The sequence below is a fragment of the Microchirus variegatus genome, assembly GCF_963457635.1.
Source record: "Microchirus variegatus genome assembly, chromosome: 16".
Classification (NCBI taxonomy): domain Eukaryota; kingdom Metazoa; phylum Chordata; class Actinopteri; order Pleuronectiformes; family Soleidae; genus Microchirus; species Microchirus variegatus.
In genome coordinates, this window is record NC_139817.1 from 2,303,529 (window position 1) to 2,320,521 (window position 16,993).

A 16,993-nucleotide genomic window follows, 5' to 3' on the forward strand; every position below is an offset into this window, starting at 1 on the left:
GATTGTTTGGAAAGAAATTGGAAAATATTTATTGTCTGTAAATATTCTAAATATCGCAGAATAGATCGCAGAATATGATTAAAAAAAAAGACTTTAATCTTCGTGAATCCTTGCTTTTGTTTTTCTTTTCTTTTTTTCAGTTAAAAAAAATTCCAATATGTCGGATATTGTTTTTGTTTTTGCAGTAATTTATTTTGTCTGAATGGTGTATTTATTTTGTAAATGTATCGAGGTGCTGCTGACCCTCTATATTTTTGTACCATAATGCACTTTAGATATATAAATATATATACCATTAATTTGTTTATTGTGTGTGTGTGTGTGTGTGTGTGTGTGTGTGTGTGTGTGTGTGTGTGTGTTTGACTGTAATGAAGAAAAACGTCATCGTCAGCGTAAATCGCTCCGTTCACACGTCCACTTTTTGGTTGTTTGCTGCTGTTTTTTTTGTTTGTCATATCACATTACCTGTTTGTTTGTTTGTTTGTGTGTTTGTTTGTGTGTTTACCGTCTCACCTGTTGTATTTGACCCTCGTGCTGCCTTCACTGTCTCCTCCACGACCCGCTCTGCTTCTCGATGCCAAAGGACATAATTTGTACATAAACATAAAAAAAAAAAACACGGCTTGATGTTGTTGTTGTTGTCGTTGTCGTTGTTGTTGTTGTTGTTGTTTTTGGCACTTGCACTGAGATAAACACTCTGTACTGAATGGATTAAACATTTGACAGTAACCTCTGGTTCCTAGTTGTTTGTTTTTGCCGCTAAAAGAAGAAGAAACTTTCGTTTAAAACGTGCTCATTCGGACCCTCGTTGGTTGTGGGGCACCCCAAGGTTCTGCCCTGGGCCCCATAATCTTTCAATGCTGATGTATTTATGTATTTTAAAAAATATATATGTTTGGCCACCAGGGGGCAGACAATCTTTCTTGCTTTCTGTGAGGTAGGCGTGGCCACCTGTGAGGTACCTGTTACCTGTCGGACAGTGATTGACAGGTGTGGCTTCATAGCTCAGGGGTTAGAGCACTGGTCTTGTAAACCAGGGGTCGTGAGTTCAAATCTCACTGAGGCCTAATATATGTTTTCATCTATTTTTTATGAATTAATGATTTGTAAAAACTTACACATTAATTCACCCTTTAATCAATATGAGGTCTTTAATAATATATAGTTAATAACAGTAAAAATAAATGTGTATCATTTCTGAGTAACATTTATGTCAAATTTACTAAAAGATACATTTATTGTGAGTGAAAACTCTTATTTTGAAAAACGGTGATGTTTGTTTTGTTTTGAAAGGGTTTGAAATCATTTAAATTGAATTTAACTTTGATGTTGATTATTTGTTTGCTTACTCTGCCCTCTGGTGGCGACACTTGGTACTGCTTCAGTACATACTTATACCTACAAATACACCATACTTATACATACAAATACACCAGTGATGTACTCAAACTTCACTAAATTTAAATTATGACAGTAAATAAAATAGTATTTATCACTAAATATAGAAATATATGGTGTACTTGTTGAGTTAGTACTTTCTAGTTGTTCTAGGTGTACTTGAGAGTGAAGTACTTGTGAGTTTGTACTTGTACTCATAAGTCTGTACTTGAATGCTTACTTGTACTTGTACTTGAGACCTATATCATGTTTTTGTCTTTTTTTGTTGGTCAAATTAATGATTAATTCACCTTTTAATCACTATATCAATATGTTTGGCCACCAGGGGGCAGACACACTTAGAGTCAAATGATGGAACAAGTTAATTAAACATCGAAAATCTGTCATTTTTTTGTTGCAGCTTTTCAATCAAATTTAAATTAAATCAGTAGATTTAATATTAATTAATCAAAATGTGATGAATCTCCTTAGCAAAACTTCTGTTTCAACCAAATTAACCGATAAATGGTAAATGTCCCCATTATGGGGGACTATCTTATCTTCTATTACCATAAATCACGACCATTAAGGGAAATTTAACTGCACCTCTACATGAAGCTTTAGTGTAAATCTCAGAGCCGAGACGTTCCCCAGGGTTCTATACTGGGCCGTTCATGTAGATCGGAACATGGCTGTGTTTTGTTCACACACGTTAGCTCTGGTGCTAACTCTTCAGCACATCTGCAGGTCGTCAGTGTTAGCCGTCTGCTTCGGGGGGGGGAAAACACATTTGCAGCTTTTCACTCGCAGCGTCGACACGTTAGCAGCTCTCGCCCGTGAACCCCCGAGTCCTGATCCGCGGCTTCGCTCGCAGACGCTGCGGCTTCACACGGGGATTCGGTTTTCTTTGGCAGCGATTTGACGAGCTGAGAGACACCGAGGAGGTTGGGGGGGGGGGGGGGGCAAGGCGGGCGATGTTCGCCGTGCACCAACCAAAATAAACGTTAGAAACACTCGAGTCAGAAGATCTCAGGAGGCTCCTGACGAGGCCTCAAGGTCGGAGCAACACGTCTGAGAAACGAGAGCCAAAAAATCTCAGCAAACTGAAAATCAGTGCGACGGTGTGTTGAAATAAAGACAAAACATCTGTTTCTGTAACGTGAAACAACACGTTGTTCTAACACCTTCGTGAGTGACGTGTTTACGTTCAGGTACGAAGGTCGCGCGTTCCGCTGTCATGTCGTCATGCTCGTTTCCTGCCAGAGGGGGGCGTTACCGTGTTTGTCTTGTGTGGCGTTCAAGGACGGAAAACTGTGGGAACTGGTACTAGCTTAACTCGGGGCGTGACGTCAATCCCGGCTCCGACTCCGACTCCCAACTGGTGATTTAAGCTAGTTCCAGTTTTCGATTTTTGAAATTTTGTTCTTAGGTTTCGTTAGATTGGCTAGCTAGTTAGCAAGTCAGGCAATACAGCTAATAGTAGCTCCGGCTTCCAGTTTGAAATCAGAACTGGGAAGTTCCAGTCTTCACAGAACTTCACAGGTCAGTGTCCTATTAGCGCTATAGCTAGGTTTGCAATCTAGATCAAAAATCTTATCTAAAACTAGTTTTAACGACTTAACAGTTTAAGAAAATCTTTAGAGGCTAGCTATGACGCTAATATTACCCTCAGAATAACTGGTACTAGCTTAACTCGGATGTGACGTCATTTCCAGCTCCAACTTCCAACTCCATTTCATTAGATTGGCTAGCTAGATAGCAAGTCAAGCTGTAAAGCTAATAGTAGCTTAACTCGCACTGTACAGTGCAGTCCAGTTTGAAGTCAGAACTGGAAAGGACATCGCGCCTGAGTTTAGCAAGTTCCAGTCTCCACAGAACGCAGCATTAGCATTATAGCTAAGTTAGCAATATCGAACAAAATCTTATCTAAAACTACTTTTAAAGACTTGACAGTTTCAGAAAATCTTTAAAGGCGAGCTTTGATGCTAATATTACCCTCAGAATAACTGGTACTAGTTTAACTCGTTCCAGTTCCAGTCTCCACAGAACTTAGCATTAGCATTAGAGCTAGGTTTTCAAGCTAGATCAAAATCTTATCTAAAACTACTTTTAACGACTTGACAGTTTCAGAAAATATTTAAAGGCTAGCTTTGATGCTAATATTACCCTCAGAATAACTGCTACTAGCTTAACTCGGGCGTATATGTCACGTTTAGCGCTCCGGTTCCTGAGGTAAAACGGGTTCAGGGAGCCACAGATTGTAGCACCAAACCTGAACCAGAGTCTCAGGCCACACACAGATCCAGATCCAGATCCAGATTTAAATCTGTTGCAGATCTGAATAATGTGTTTGTTAATAATTTGCTGGAGCTCAGCGTGAAAAACCCTGCGAACCTGAAAGTCTGTGTCAGAGTTTGTCAGTAGCAGAGTCTGAGAGTCTGAAAACTCCCAGTGACTCGTTTCTTCTCCGGTCCAGAAAGAAGCTTTTGGCCTGGTTTTCCTGACTGGCCCCGGATCAAAGGGGAGTTCTTGAACCTCCTCCAGAAAGCTCCGAGGGAAAGCGATGAATAATCAGCAAAAAAGTCGACATGTAAAACTGATCTCAGACCCTCGACAGACGCGAGCGCGTTCGCGTTGTGTCAGAGCTCGTTAGCGCTGTCGACAAGTCCTGGACCGGAGCTGGATCCCTGACTGAGGATCAGTCCACATGACATTTATCTGGAGGGAGGGAGGAAAAAATCAACCAATTACAGTCGGATCTTTTTACTGTAATGGTCCGAGAGCGTCCTCCAGACACTTATTATCCACTCAGGCCTCGGAGGCTAACCAGTCAGGAGGCATCAATACTCCCCGAGAGTCTCTGCAGCCGGGAAACACGTCCACGGTTAGCGTGGGAAACGTTAGCGTGCGTGCGGTTCAGGACCGTTCTTGTATTTATGTGTTTAAATTAGCGCCGTCAAACGTTAACGCGGTTTCCGTGACGACTGACCGGAAAAAGACGCGCGCGACATCATGTTTGCGTGACTCCCGATTGCTAAAACGAGTTTCTAAAGTAGCGCCAAACGTTAAAAACAGAAGCGCGCATACGCAGTACGCAGGTACGCTGGCTATTTGTTAGCGCTGCTCTTTTCCTTTAATAAACAGACCGCTCCAGTTTGACTGCAGGTACGCTAACGGCGCTAAAAGGAGCTAATGCAGCTAACTGGTAAACGGTGCCTGGACTCCGGTGTCGCGGCACGTAAACATGACGTCAAACGCGTCTTTTTCCGGTCAGTCGTCATGGAAACGCGCCACGCGTTAACGGGCGTTAACTTTTTGCGCAACGCTAGTTTAAATGCTTTATTTCAACGCGTCGTTTACAGTCATCAATATTCCCCGAGATTCTCTGCAGCAGGGAAACACGTCCACGATTAGCGTGGGAAACGTTAGCATGTGTGTGTGGTTCAGGACCGTTCTTGTATTTATACGTTTAAATTCGCGCCGTCAAACGTTAACGCGGTTGTTTGCGTGACTCCCGATTGTTAAAATGAGTCTCTAAAGTAGCGCTAAATGTTGAAAACAGAAGCGCACATACTTAGTACACAGGTACGCTTGCTATTTGTTAGCGCTGCTCTTTTCCTTTAATAAACAGACCGGTCCAGTTTGACTGTAGGTACGGTAACGGCGCTAAAAGAAGCTAATGTAGCTAACGGAGCGGAGCTAAGTGGTAAACGGTGCCTGGACTCCGGTGTCGCGGCACGTAAACAATGACGTCATACTTTCAACGCGTCGTTTACAGAATTTACAGATTATTTATATATCATTTTGTTTGTATTTAAATATGATTTGTGTGTATTTATTTGTTGTTTTTCTCTCTTAGTTTGTTTACCTCTCATATATGTTTGTACTACACCGTCAACTGAAAACGTATTGGTCTAACTTTAGTTAAATGAAGTTAAAAACAAACGATAAACGGTTGGACAAAAACAAGGTCTAAACACAGTCAACCAGCAGGGGGCACTGTGTGTTTTGCTATACTTCTGAGAGTGGCGTCGTGTCACATATTTGTTTACAAACACGACATTAAAACATATAATAACAAGAAGAAAAATAATATAATAATAATTTATATATTTGCTTCAACTCCGGTAAAGCAGATGTCAGTAAAACACCGTTAAACTCTGATTTCAGGCCGTCATTCAAAGAGACGAAGAAGAAAATGGCGGCGGTGTCGAGTCCGGAAGTGATTCTGTGATATCTTTTTAAACGTAGAAGAAGAAACTGAACATGTGGGAGATTCAACATGGCGCCGCCAGGAGGGAAAATAAACAGACCGAAAACTGTGAGTAAAAAAAACGCAGTTTTATTCGTAATTATGTAGAAAAATACTGAGTTAAAGACGGCGCTAGTAGAGCTAGATGTTAGCATTGACTGCTGCCAGAACACAACGTATAGTAATGTCTAGTTTTACTGTACTTTTTAGCTCTGTGAAGTACAAGTACGAGTAGCAGCAGTCGTGTACTTCAGTAACAGTACTTCATTCAGTAAATACCACAGTAATGGTACGTCTTGTAATAACGACGAATGTACTTGATGTTGTCACAGTACCACAATAATAACTTCATTAGCTGTACTGTGGTAAGTGTACTTAGTATCATAGTAACAGTTCTTCATGTTGTCATAGTACCATAATTACTTTATTCACAGGACTACAGTACTTCATGAAGCAGTTGTACCAGTAATAGTATTTCATGTAATCACGGTGTCACAGTAACATTACTTTCTCTAGTAACTGAACCAAAGTAATTGTAATTCATGTAGCCACAGTAATAGTTTGTCATGTACTTTAAGTAGTACTTTGTGTACTCCCAATAACAGCACAGTACTAGCAGTACTTCATGAAATGTAGTCACAGTAAAAGTACGCGATGTCACTCTCCACAGTCTGTCATAGTACCGCGGTAGCAGTACTTCTCAGTAGCAGTCATTTCCAGCTCCGGCTTCCAAATCCATTTGGTTAGATTGGCTAGTTAGTTAGCAAGTCAAGCCATAAAGCTAATAGTAGCTTAAATCGCACTATACGGTGCATTCCAGTTTGAAGTCGGAACTGGGAAGGACGTCACGCCTGAGTTAAGCAAGTTCCAGTCTCCACAGAACTTCACAGGTCACGGTCCTATTAGCATTATAGCTAGGTTTGCAATCGATATCTAAAACTATTTTTAAAGACTTGTCTGGGATTAGACAGTTTCAGAAAATTTTATGAGTCTTTAAAGGCTAGCTATGACGCTAATATTACCCTCAGAATAACTGGTACTAGCTTAACTCAGATGTGACGTCTTTCCCAGCTCCAACTTCCAACTCCATTTCATTAGATTGGCTAGTTAGTTAGCAAGTCGAACTATAAAGCTAATAGTAGCCTAACTCGCACTATACAGTGCATTCCAGTTTGAAGCGGGAACTGGGAGTTAAGCAAGTTCCAGTCTCCACATGCTAATATTACCCTCAGAATAACTGGTACTAGCTTAACTTGGGTGACGTTTAGAGCTCCGGTTCCTGAGGTAAAACAGGTTCAGGTTCATAATATGTTGAAACTGCAGTAATAGTACTTCGTATATTTCAACAGTACTGCAGTACTTCATGTACTCGTCGTTTTCCTCGCAGGAACTCGGGCGGAACCTGTTCAAGCGCCGCCGCGTCCTGAGTCGAGAGAAGAGGAAGCGGCATCTGATCGTCGGCGCCGTGGTCGACCAGGGTCTCATCACCGTCCATCACCTGAGGAAGAGGAAGTGAGTGCGCTGTCGGTCTGTCACGTGACACGACCTGGCCCCGCCCCCCGCCCCTCCTCCTCCTGACCTTTGACCTCCTCCCTTTCCTTCTTTCAGGTCGAGTGCGAGGGCGAACATCACTCTGTCGGGGAAGAAGAAGCGAAAGCTGCTCAAACAGCTGCAGCACATGCAGCGGGAGAAGATGTCCATGGAAGGTGAGCGAGGACAAACTTGTCCACGTCGTCATGTGTCCACGTCAGACGCTCACTGTGTTGTTTTTCTTCTAAACTCAGTCGTAGCAGCATCATCATCATCATCATCGTCAGCTCCACCTCAGAAGAAACAAGACTCCTCAGCAGCTCCGGCCAAGAAAAAGAACAGGAAGAAGAAGAAGGCGGCGGCAGCGGCGACGGCGGGAGGAGGAGGCGGAGCTAAGGAGGACGTAGACATGGTGGACGCCGAATGAGACGCTGTCCTCCTGTGTGGGACGGTGAGGACATTGACTCTCAAAATGGTGGCTGATCAATTCCCTCATTTAAAAAAAAAAAAAAAAAAAAAAGATTTTATGGGTGGCTGCAGTACCGCGCAGTGACCACGAGGTGTCAGCGTTTGTCAACATTGTTATTTCTCCGCTGAGAAAAGAAGATTCATTCATTCAGCCTTTAAAACGATGACGTCATGTGTTAGTTTTTGTTGTTTTTCAGCTTCTCCGCGAAGGCGAATCTTCTTTAAAGTGGTTTTAAAGGAGACAATAAAACGTTGTTTTCATGTTCTGGGTGAATTATTAACGAAGTTCTTCAGCGTAAAAACACATTTATGTTGAATTAACGTAAGTTTTTAAAGGTATAAATGGGATCTGTGGCGGTAGATGTTTGTGTGATGAGGAGCCGGAGTGTGTGGAGCTGCTCTGGGATGATGATGCTGCCTCCTCCTCCTCCTCCTCCTCCTCCTCCTCCTCCTCCTCCTCAGGAGGACAAAGACTAAAATGGGTCAGACTCTGGAGAGAAGCTCCAGCCTCATCATCACCATCACCCGGAGGAGAGAGCAGCCAAATCACGGCTTTATATCCGCCATAAACCCTCGTCATCCCGTCAATTCTTTATAAATACGTCTATATTGTGTGTTGACTATTTGTATTTCGCTCGGTGATGGATGGAGGTTCGGCTGCGGTCGCTGGGACTGAACCGGTTCGGTAAAGACCTCCGCGCGAACACCGACTCCTCCAACTGTGCTCGGACCGGCGGATGGATGCGGGACGCTGGGTGGCGTTAATCGGCGTCCTCGGTGAAAACAAAGGTGAGGAGAATGATAAAAAAAATAAAGCCGGGTTAGCGCTGAGCGGAAGCCCGGCAGGTAAGTGATGGGGAGCAGGTGGACGAAGCGGGCGAACACTGACACAAAGGCGGAGGTTAGCTTCGTGCTAACGGGCTTGTTTGCCCACCGCCACTCGTGGTTTTTTTTTTACTTTACGTGTAAACGCTGCGTGTTGTTTTTTGCGTGTGGACATTTTGTTAACGTTCACCGGGAAACGCGACACGGTTTAAGACGCGTTTTTGCTCGTAATTAGCTACCAGTTTTACAAGCTAACGACGTTTGTTAGCGCGAACACCCGAACTCCTGACGTAATAGCGGGCTCGTTCTGTGCCCGAGCGACGCAGCGCGAAGCGAAGTCAAGCGAAGTCCTTCGCTTTGGAACTTGAGGTTTTACTGCGGAGCTTTTTCCTCCGGCGAAGGCGAAGTCTGTTCGCGGCCACGAGTTGAATAATTATCTCCACTTTCTTGTTCGCCTGAAGTTCGCTTGATGTCATAGATTTGACGTTTAGAAGAATATTGGGACAATTACGAAGAAATGTTGCGTAAACAAAAGTTAAGTGATGGTGATTTGAAATAAAATAAGGTAGTTTTAGCTGTAATAATTTAAAGGGATAGTTCAGTTTTTTTTTCGGTATGGTTGGATTAGTTGCTAGCTTTAATGCTGCGTTCCATTTGGAAGTCGGAAGTCGTGATTTCCAACTCGGAAAATATTGTTATTTTCCCAGAAATAGCACTTTGACCGTATTTGTTTCACAGTAAATTAGCCGTAAACATATTAGTCTCTCATTTTTAATCGTGTTGACAGTTTGTTAACGCTCACGGGAAACGCGACGCGGTTTAAGTAGCGTTTTTAAGATTCCTGACAATTAGCCACCAGTTTACAAGCTAACAACGTTTGTAAGTGGTTAGACGCGGTTAAGCGCGACGCGGTTTAAGTAGCGTAGTAGTTTAGTAGTTTAAGATTCCTGACAATTAGCCACCAGTTTACAAGCTAACGACGTTTGTAAGTGGTTAGACGCGGTTAAGCGCGACGCGGTTTAAGTAGCGTAGTAGTTTAGTCGTTTAAGATTCCTGACAATTAGCCACCAGTTTACAAGCTAACGACGTCAAACTGACGTAATTCACGGACTATGTTGTGCCCGAACGACGCAGCGTTGTTCGTTTTTTTTCCGTATGGTTGGATTGCCGTTCATGTTCCGTTTGGAAGTCGGAAGTCGTGAATTCCAACTCTGAAAATATTGCTATTTTTCCAGAAATAGCATTTTTTGTCATATTTTTTTCACAGTAAATTATCCATAAACATATTAGTCTGTGATTTTTAATCAAAGTAGCCATGTAGCTATGCTATTTATGTTGATAAAATCCCACGTATAGTCTTGTTTATTGACTAGTTTAGCTAGCAGGGGCATAAAACGTTGGTAATGAGCAGATAAGCTAAAGTTTCCTTAGTTTTGTCATGAACCCGAACTACCTCTTTAGCCTGATTGCTACGGCGCGGCTCAGATAGAAGCGGCCGTAAACGCAGATAAGGTGATTTAAAGTCTGCGTTTGTCACAGGAGACGGACTAAAGTCCTGCCGCGTGGACTGTGGACCCTCAGAGCGCCTGAACATCTGATGGAGGACTGTTTACGCCAACGCCGTCGTCCTGGTGAGTTCGTTATTCTGCTCTTAACACTGTATATATAAATAAATGTATTATTTTCAGGATAAAAACACGTTCAAACGCAAAAACGTGTCGTGGTTTTTAAGCGAGCGCCGTTTTCAGAAATGTTCTCGACTGACCTCGCCAACCTTCGCAGGAACCTAAAATAATAATAATGTCAGATCCATTTTTAGTTTTTTCTATTTTTACTCCTGCGATGATTCTATTTCTGTGCGTTTGGAGTCGACAGAACTGGGATCTGACGCAGCAGCGAGAGACGTCTGGAACTGACACTTTTTAATCCTATAAACACAGACGAATATCTGCCGTTATCTGCCTTAAAACAGTCAAATATTCTTAAAACTCTTAAATTCAGATGTAAGAGCCTAAATATGAACGCTATAACGCTGTACAGATAGGTATGGAAGGCAAATATGGACATAATGTGACAAATTAATATTCTGGTTTTCTGATTTAGCTCATATTTAAAGGTGCATTATGTAATAAATCTAAAGCAACTGGCCATAAAATCCTCCTAATATGTCACAGAGACTCAGGAATAATGTTCATATAACAAACTGAACTCACCAACAACAACAGTACAGACAAAATATTTGCATTAAAAAAAATATTTTGCAGACTGCAAATCACGTTTATGTTTTGAAATCATGTTTTGTCATGTGGCGCCACCTACTGCCGTCTACCAATCATTGCAGTCAGTAGAGTCTCGGCTGCCGCGCAACCACGGGTTGCCAGTTACGTCAGAAAACGAAACCTAAAAGACCTCGGTATTTTGAATTTGAATGTAGTAACCATTTTTGGCCACATTCTTACATATGGCGCCTTTAATATGTTGTTGTTTTTATTACATGATTTCAGGATTAAGTTAATCAGGAAATTATCTTAATTTAATTTGATTATATTTAAATTTTAGCCTTGAAATCTAGATATTTGGTGAAATGGTTTGTCGGGTATGTAGCTAGCTAGCTATTCTGATATAGTTTGTTGGTCACTTAGTCAGTCAATCTTTTTCTATTTAATGTTGTTGTGACATGATTTCAGAATTAAGTTAATCTGGAAATTATCTTTATTTAATTTTGATTTTTAGTCATTCGGTTGAATTGAACCTTTAAAATGTCCGTTTTCTGTCCCGCAGCTCGTTCCTGTGGATCTCCGCTCTCTCTGTTTCTGATCGCACGCCGTTGATCTTCAGCCGCCATGTTTCCACGACACTCCGGTCGACCCTCGCGGACGCCGCCTGGCGCCGCCGCCGCCACCGCTGCCCTCGCGATGATGATGATGATGACGGTGGTGCTGACGATGTCTCTTCCCGTGTCAGCTGTGGAGCCCGAGACTTGTTACTCGAGACAACACCAGAGCGCCAGAGTCAACGCCAAGCTAGCGCTAAACAGACCGGGGACGCAGATGGTCACTCGACTGGTTCGCTCGGAGAGGGACTGTGTCCTCGCCTGCTGCTCAGAGGACGTCCAGCCCGGTTAGACTCACCCACACAGTGACAGTCAATATTTAATCATCAATCAATTAAAAAATAATACTTTTTAGTGTATTGCACTACAGCTGGCCACCAGGGGGCGGTGTTTAGGACCTGTTATGTGGTCAGATCAGGTGTCTTTAGAGCTGCCGTATCGTCCATTTTGTTTTTGCGTTCATTGGAAGTTAGCATGCTAGCTTACTGTACATCCGCACGGATTAATTAATTGTGTTAAATGTCGTAAAATTAGCCTATTTTGCACTCTGTCCTTCATCATACGTGAATTCTTGAATCGCTTTGTTGTTGTTTTTCTGTGTTTTGTGAAGGTACCAAGTGCAACATGGCCGTCTATATCGGCAACAAACACGACGACGACAACGACAAACGCGAGGAAAACTGCATGTTGTTCCACTGTCAGAGCGAACAGGACTGTCCTTTAATGAAGGCGCAGGACGGAATCAACACCTACGACATCTACAAAGGTACAAACAGCAGGGGGCGCTACAGTTTCCCGTCTGTTTCTGAGTGTTTAATTGGCTAGTTAGTCAGAAACACAGCTAACTAGCTCGTCAGTCAGAAATTCAATTTGGTGACTTGGTTAGTTGGCAAAATCTTTAAATAACAATCTAGATATTTATAAGCAGTTGGTTTTGTTACTCGGATATTTGGCTAGCTAGCTAGTTAGTCGATCATCTATTTAGTTATTCAGGTATTTAGCTACATGCGTAGCTAGTCAGTTTATATATTTGGTGAAATGGTTTGTCAGTTATGTAGCTAGCTAGCTCGCTAGTCTGATATAGTTTGTTGCTCACTTAGTCAGTCAATCACATATTTAGTTACCTCGCTGATCAAACTGATATTTAGTTAGTTGCTTTGTTTGTCAGATATTTGGCTAGCTAGCTAGTCAGTTGATCAACTATTTAGTTATTCAGGCTATATAGCTATGGTTTGTTGGGTATGTAACTAGCTAGCCAGCTAGTCTGATATAGTTTGTTGGTCAGTTAGTCAGTCAATCACACATTAAGCGCTTTGTTAGTCAGATATTTGGCTAGCTAGCCAGTCAATCAATCAGATATTTAGTTATTTTGATATAAAGGCAGTTAGCTAGTCAGTCAGATAGTTAAATGCTTAATTATTCAGACAAATGTCGTTACTTTGTGGGTTGGTAAAATCATAAAATAGCAAACTAGGCTGTCTAGTTGGGTGGTTTGTTAGATATTTGGTCAGATATTTGGTAGCTAGTCAGCCAGGCAAACATTAAGCTAGTTAGCTATTAGTTTTGTTTAAACATGTCAATGTTTTTGCACAGGGTTGATTCATCCAACCACAGTGAGGCCTCTCACCACAACGACCACAAAAGAGACCACGACGACTACCACGACCCCGCCACCGCCGACGACACCCACAACCACCACTGCGACCTCCACCACCACGCAGAGCACAACAACAACAACAACGATGCCAGCAACCACCACAACAACAACAACCACCACCACCACGACAGAGCCAACCACCACCACCACGACAACCACGATAGCACCAACCACCACAGAGGTACCAGCAACCACCACAGCACCTCCACCCATCCTCATCATCGCCACAATGCCTGCTATACCTCCATCACCCACAACCACAACAACCACCACCACCAGCGCCGCCACCACAACAACAACAACAACGACAACAGAAACTCCCACCACCACAGCTGCTCCTGCCGTCATCACCACGAAAAAGATCAACAAAACCAGCAGAAAACGAAATAAAACCACCAAGATGGTAAAACCTCATCCTGTCACCACCACCACTACCACCACCACCACCACCCAGCCACCACCACCAACCTCCACCACAACGACACCACTTCCTGTTGCTCTAACGCAACAGGAAGTGATGTCAGGCGAAGAGGACGAACAGAGAACTACCAACAAGCTTGAACCAGATGCCGAAGCTACCACAACGACCGCTGTTCCCACAACGACGACAATAACAACTACCACCACTGCTCCGACCACAACCACAACAACTACTACAACTACTCCTACTACTCCTACTACTACTCCTACTACTACAACTACTCCTACAACTACTCCTACTACTACGACTTCTACAACTGCTACGACAGCAGCTATCGTTGCCGACGAGCCGTCAACTGCGAGGACGACTCCTGCCGTGAGCCTGGTCATTGTCCACAAAGACGTCGCCCAGGGGAAAGTGTCCGCAGCGCGGGGGGCGCTGAAGAGCGGCATGGTGGCTTTCATGGTGCTGGGGCTGGCCATGCTAACGCTAGCGCTGGCCATCGGCGGACGGAAGGCGATGGAGTCGTTCGACCGGCGACATTACACGAGACTGGAGCTCAACGACCTGCACTACGAGGTGTGAAGAAGAAAAAAAAACGTTTCAGGACAAAAAAAACGCTCAAACAAATGAATGTTTAGCATCGATTAGCATCCGATAAACGTCTGAGGTAGTAACTAAACGGCACAGAGTGGTTTATCACAAAGTTATTGTTGTGTCGTTGTCACATTGGCTTGTTTACGTACGATTGCACCGGAACGTTCTGAGATTGTACGGATTCCAAAAGGTTCTACGAAAAATGTGCGTTTCTTTCTTATCGCGCGTCCACGGGCGATTAACCCGTTGTGTTTTAAGGCGTTGGCTACAGCTAACTACTCAAGATTACGAAGGTTTTGACCCTCGCAATTTTCATGCCAGCCTCCGAATTTAACTAAAACCCATTCTTTATTGTCTGAAATGTAACGTTCACACTGAACAGAAAGAAAATTCTTTGGCTTAAAATATTCCGACACTTGCGTGATTCACGTCGGGATTCGGATCGTTAGCCCAAGCCAAAGTGAATTCCATACCAGTCAACGCAGAGTGAGCTAATTTTCCGATCAAATATTTCAACGATAAAAGTAAATGACGTAAGTTTTCCAACATTTCTGTTCTTTCGCTTTCTCTAATTTGTTTTTACCAATTTCGGAAGTAGGAAAGAATGCTAACATCTTCGTGTTTTAGCCTCCGAATTAATTTTTTTTTTTTTATTTCTTAAATTACGTTCACACGGAACAGTAAGAAAATTCTTTGGCTTAAAAGATTCGGACACTTGCGTGATTCACGTCGGGATTCGGATCGTTAGCCCAAGCTAAAGTGAATTCCATGCCAGGGTGGCTTTTTTGACATCGCGGCGCGCTAATTTTTCCGATCAAATATTTCAACGATAAAAGTAAATGACGTACGTTTTCCAACATTTCTGTTCTTTCGCTTTCTCTAATTTATTTTTACTAATTTCGGAAGTATGACAGAATGCTAACATCTTCGTATTTTAGCCCCCAAATTTAAAATTTAAGTAAGCAAATTATTTGGGTTAAAATATTCCGATATAAATTTTTTCGTTAGCGCAATTCACATCGGGAGATGTTAATTTCTTCCTTTTGCTTTTTCTTCGGAAACTTTCTCTAGATTTTTTTCGGGGACTATCATTTTACAGAATGCTAACGTCTGAATCGAGACTTTATCGTGTTTTACGCCGCGCTATTTTCTGTTTTCCTACTTATTTTTAGCTTCAAAGCTACGTATGAGCCAGAGAGAGATCGTAAACCCGTCGCCACCCAGTGTTGGGGAAAACGACCCCTAGCGTGACTTTTTAACGTGTCGACCGTGGAGAGACTTTCAGCGGGAAGAAGAACAGCAATATTTTTAATTCTCTGATTCTCAGGAAACCTCTGACGTGGAACAGGAAGTGAACGCTGGACGTAGACGGTTCTGTGAATACGACAAAAAAAAAAAAAGCCCACCTGCATGTCTTTTTACTAACACGAGCTTCACTTCTCTCTCACTGTGTTTGTTTTCTTTTCTATTTCCCGTTTCACACACACGGGACGAGACTTTCGATGCAATCCCTCTGAAAATGATGCACTATCGTTTGCTGTGGTTTTTTGATAAATGTGATCGGCTTCTTTTTCAATATTAAATAGACGATAGATTGTTTTTTCACGGCTGAGTCGAGTCACCGGCTGCGCACTATTTTCCTATAATCGCTAAGTTCAGTTTGTACGGGACGTGGTCTGTGAATTGTGGAGATACGTAGGTTATGGTGGTGGTGGTGGTGGTGATGCTGAGGCTGCGCTGCCGCCGTTCACCAGCAGGTGGCAGCGTCGGCTTGTTGGAAAAAAAAAACTGACACGTTTCACTGAAGTTGCTTTGATTTGTACTTCCTGTTTAATTAACGATGATGTCATAGTTTTTTGGTTTTGTTTTTCTCGTGAAGTGATGCTTTTGCATAAGTTTGGAAAAAAAAATTGGATGTTTTGTTCTTGTAAAGATTAAAATATGTGATTTTTGAAAAATAGTGTTTATTCTTTTTTTTTATTGTTTATCCTTAATTAAACCCTTAAATTCAGACGCAAGAGCTTAAATATGAACGTGATAAAGCTGTATAGATAGGTATGGAAGGCAAATGGGGACATAATGTGACAAATAAATATTCTAGTTTTGTTGTTTTTTATTACATGATTTCAGGATTAAGTTAATCTGGAAATTATCTTTATTTAATTTGATTATTGATTATTTTAGCCTTGAAATCTAGATATTTGGTGAAATGGTTTGTCTGGTTTGTAGCTAGCTAGCTAGCTATTCTGATAGCGTTTGTTGGTCACCTAGTCAGTCAATCACATATTTAGCGAGCTAGCTAGTCAAAGTGATATTTAGTTAGTTGCTTTGTTTGTTAGATATTTGGCTAGCTAGCCAGTCAATCAATCAGATATTTAGTTATTTCGATATAAATTAATTATTATAATGTATTATTATTAATTATGTAGCTAGCAAGTAGCTCAGTCAAATGTAGTTACCTGGTGAGTTAGTAGAATCTTAAAATAGCAATTTATTTAATTTGATTATATTTAAATTTTAGACTGGAAATCATAAAATAATGCTTTTGTATCAAATATTGTTTTAAATGTATGAATTTTTTAATTTAAAAAACGTAGTGTGTTGGTACTTCCAGTATATTTTACACAAAAATGTGTAAAATAAACCTTATATACTTAAAATGAGTCAGCAAAGAAGATACATTTTGTAGAAATTAGCCTTAAATTGTTCGACAATATCTATTTCTGAGAGCAAAAAAATTGTAAACATATAAAAATAAATTCTAGACAAATCCTACCAGATTAATTTCAGTGTAAATAATAATAATACATTTTATTTGCAGTAACACAACACAATATAGCAACAGTCATTGTTTGTTGTAACGCACTAACGTAGTTACGTAAAAAGCGTAAATCAGGACAACAATAGAAATCAGGGGGAAGCGGTACCGCGAGCGGCAGCGCGGTGACGGTAGCGAGGCGGCAGAGCGGCAGCGCGGTAACGCGGCAGCTTCCTCACAGCGGAAGGAGACGTCGTTGCTCCTGCAGGAGACAA

The 16,993-nt window shown here is 42.0% G+C and overlaps 2 protein-coding genes across 2 annotated transcripts; both read left to right on the forward strand.

The window, feature by feature from the left end:
- The first annotated feature begins 5,578 nt into the window (after positions 1-5,578).
- c4h11orf98 (chromosome 4 C11orf98 homolog) lies at positions 5,579-7,888 on the forward strand. Its single transcript, XM_083902583.1, has 4 exons — positions 5,579-5,698; positions 7,017-7,141; positions 7,238-7,335; positions 7,414-7,888. Exons 1-4 carry the CDS (start codon positions 5,660-5,662, stop codon positions 7,584-7,586), a joined length of 435 nt encoding a protein of 144 aa, XP_083758709.1. The 5' UTR covers positions 5,579-5,659; the 3' UTR covers positions 7,587-7,888.
- Positions 7,889-8,157: 269 nt separating this feature from the next.
- On the forward strand, positions 8,158-15,793 carry mansc1 (MANSC domain containing 1). Its single transcript, XM_083902703.1, has 5 exons — positions 8,158-8,416; positions 9,992-10,083; positions 11,234-11,572; positions 11,896-12,051; positions 12,879-15,793. The coding sequence occupies exons 3-5, from the start codon at positions 11,296-11,298 to the stop codon at positions 13,946-13,948; spliced, it is 1,503 nt and encodes a 500-aa protein (XP_083758829.1). The 5' UTR covers positions 8,158-8,416; positions 9,992-10,083; positions 11,234-11,295; the 3' UTR covers positions 13,949-15,793.
- Positions 15,794-16,993: the final 1,200 nt, after the last annotated feature.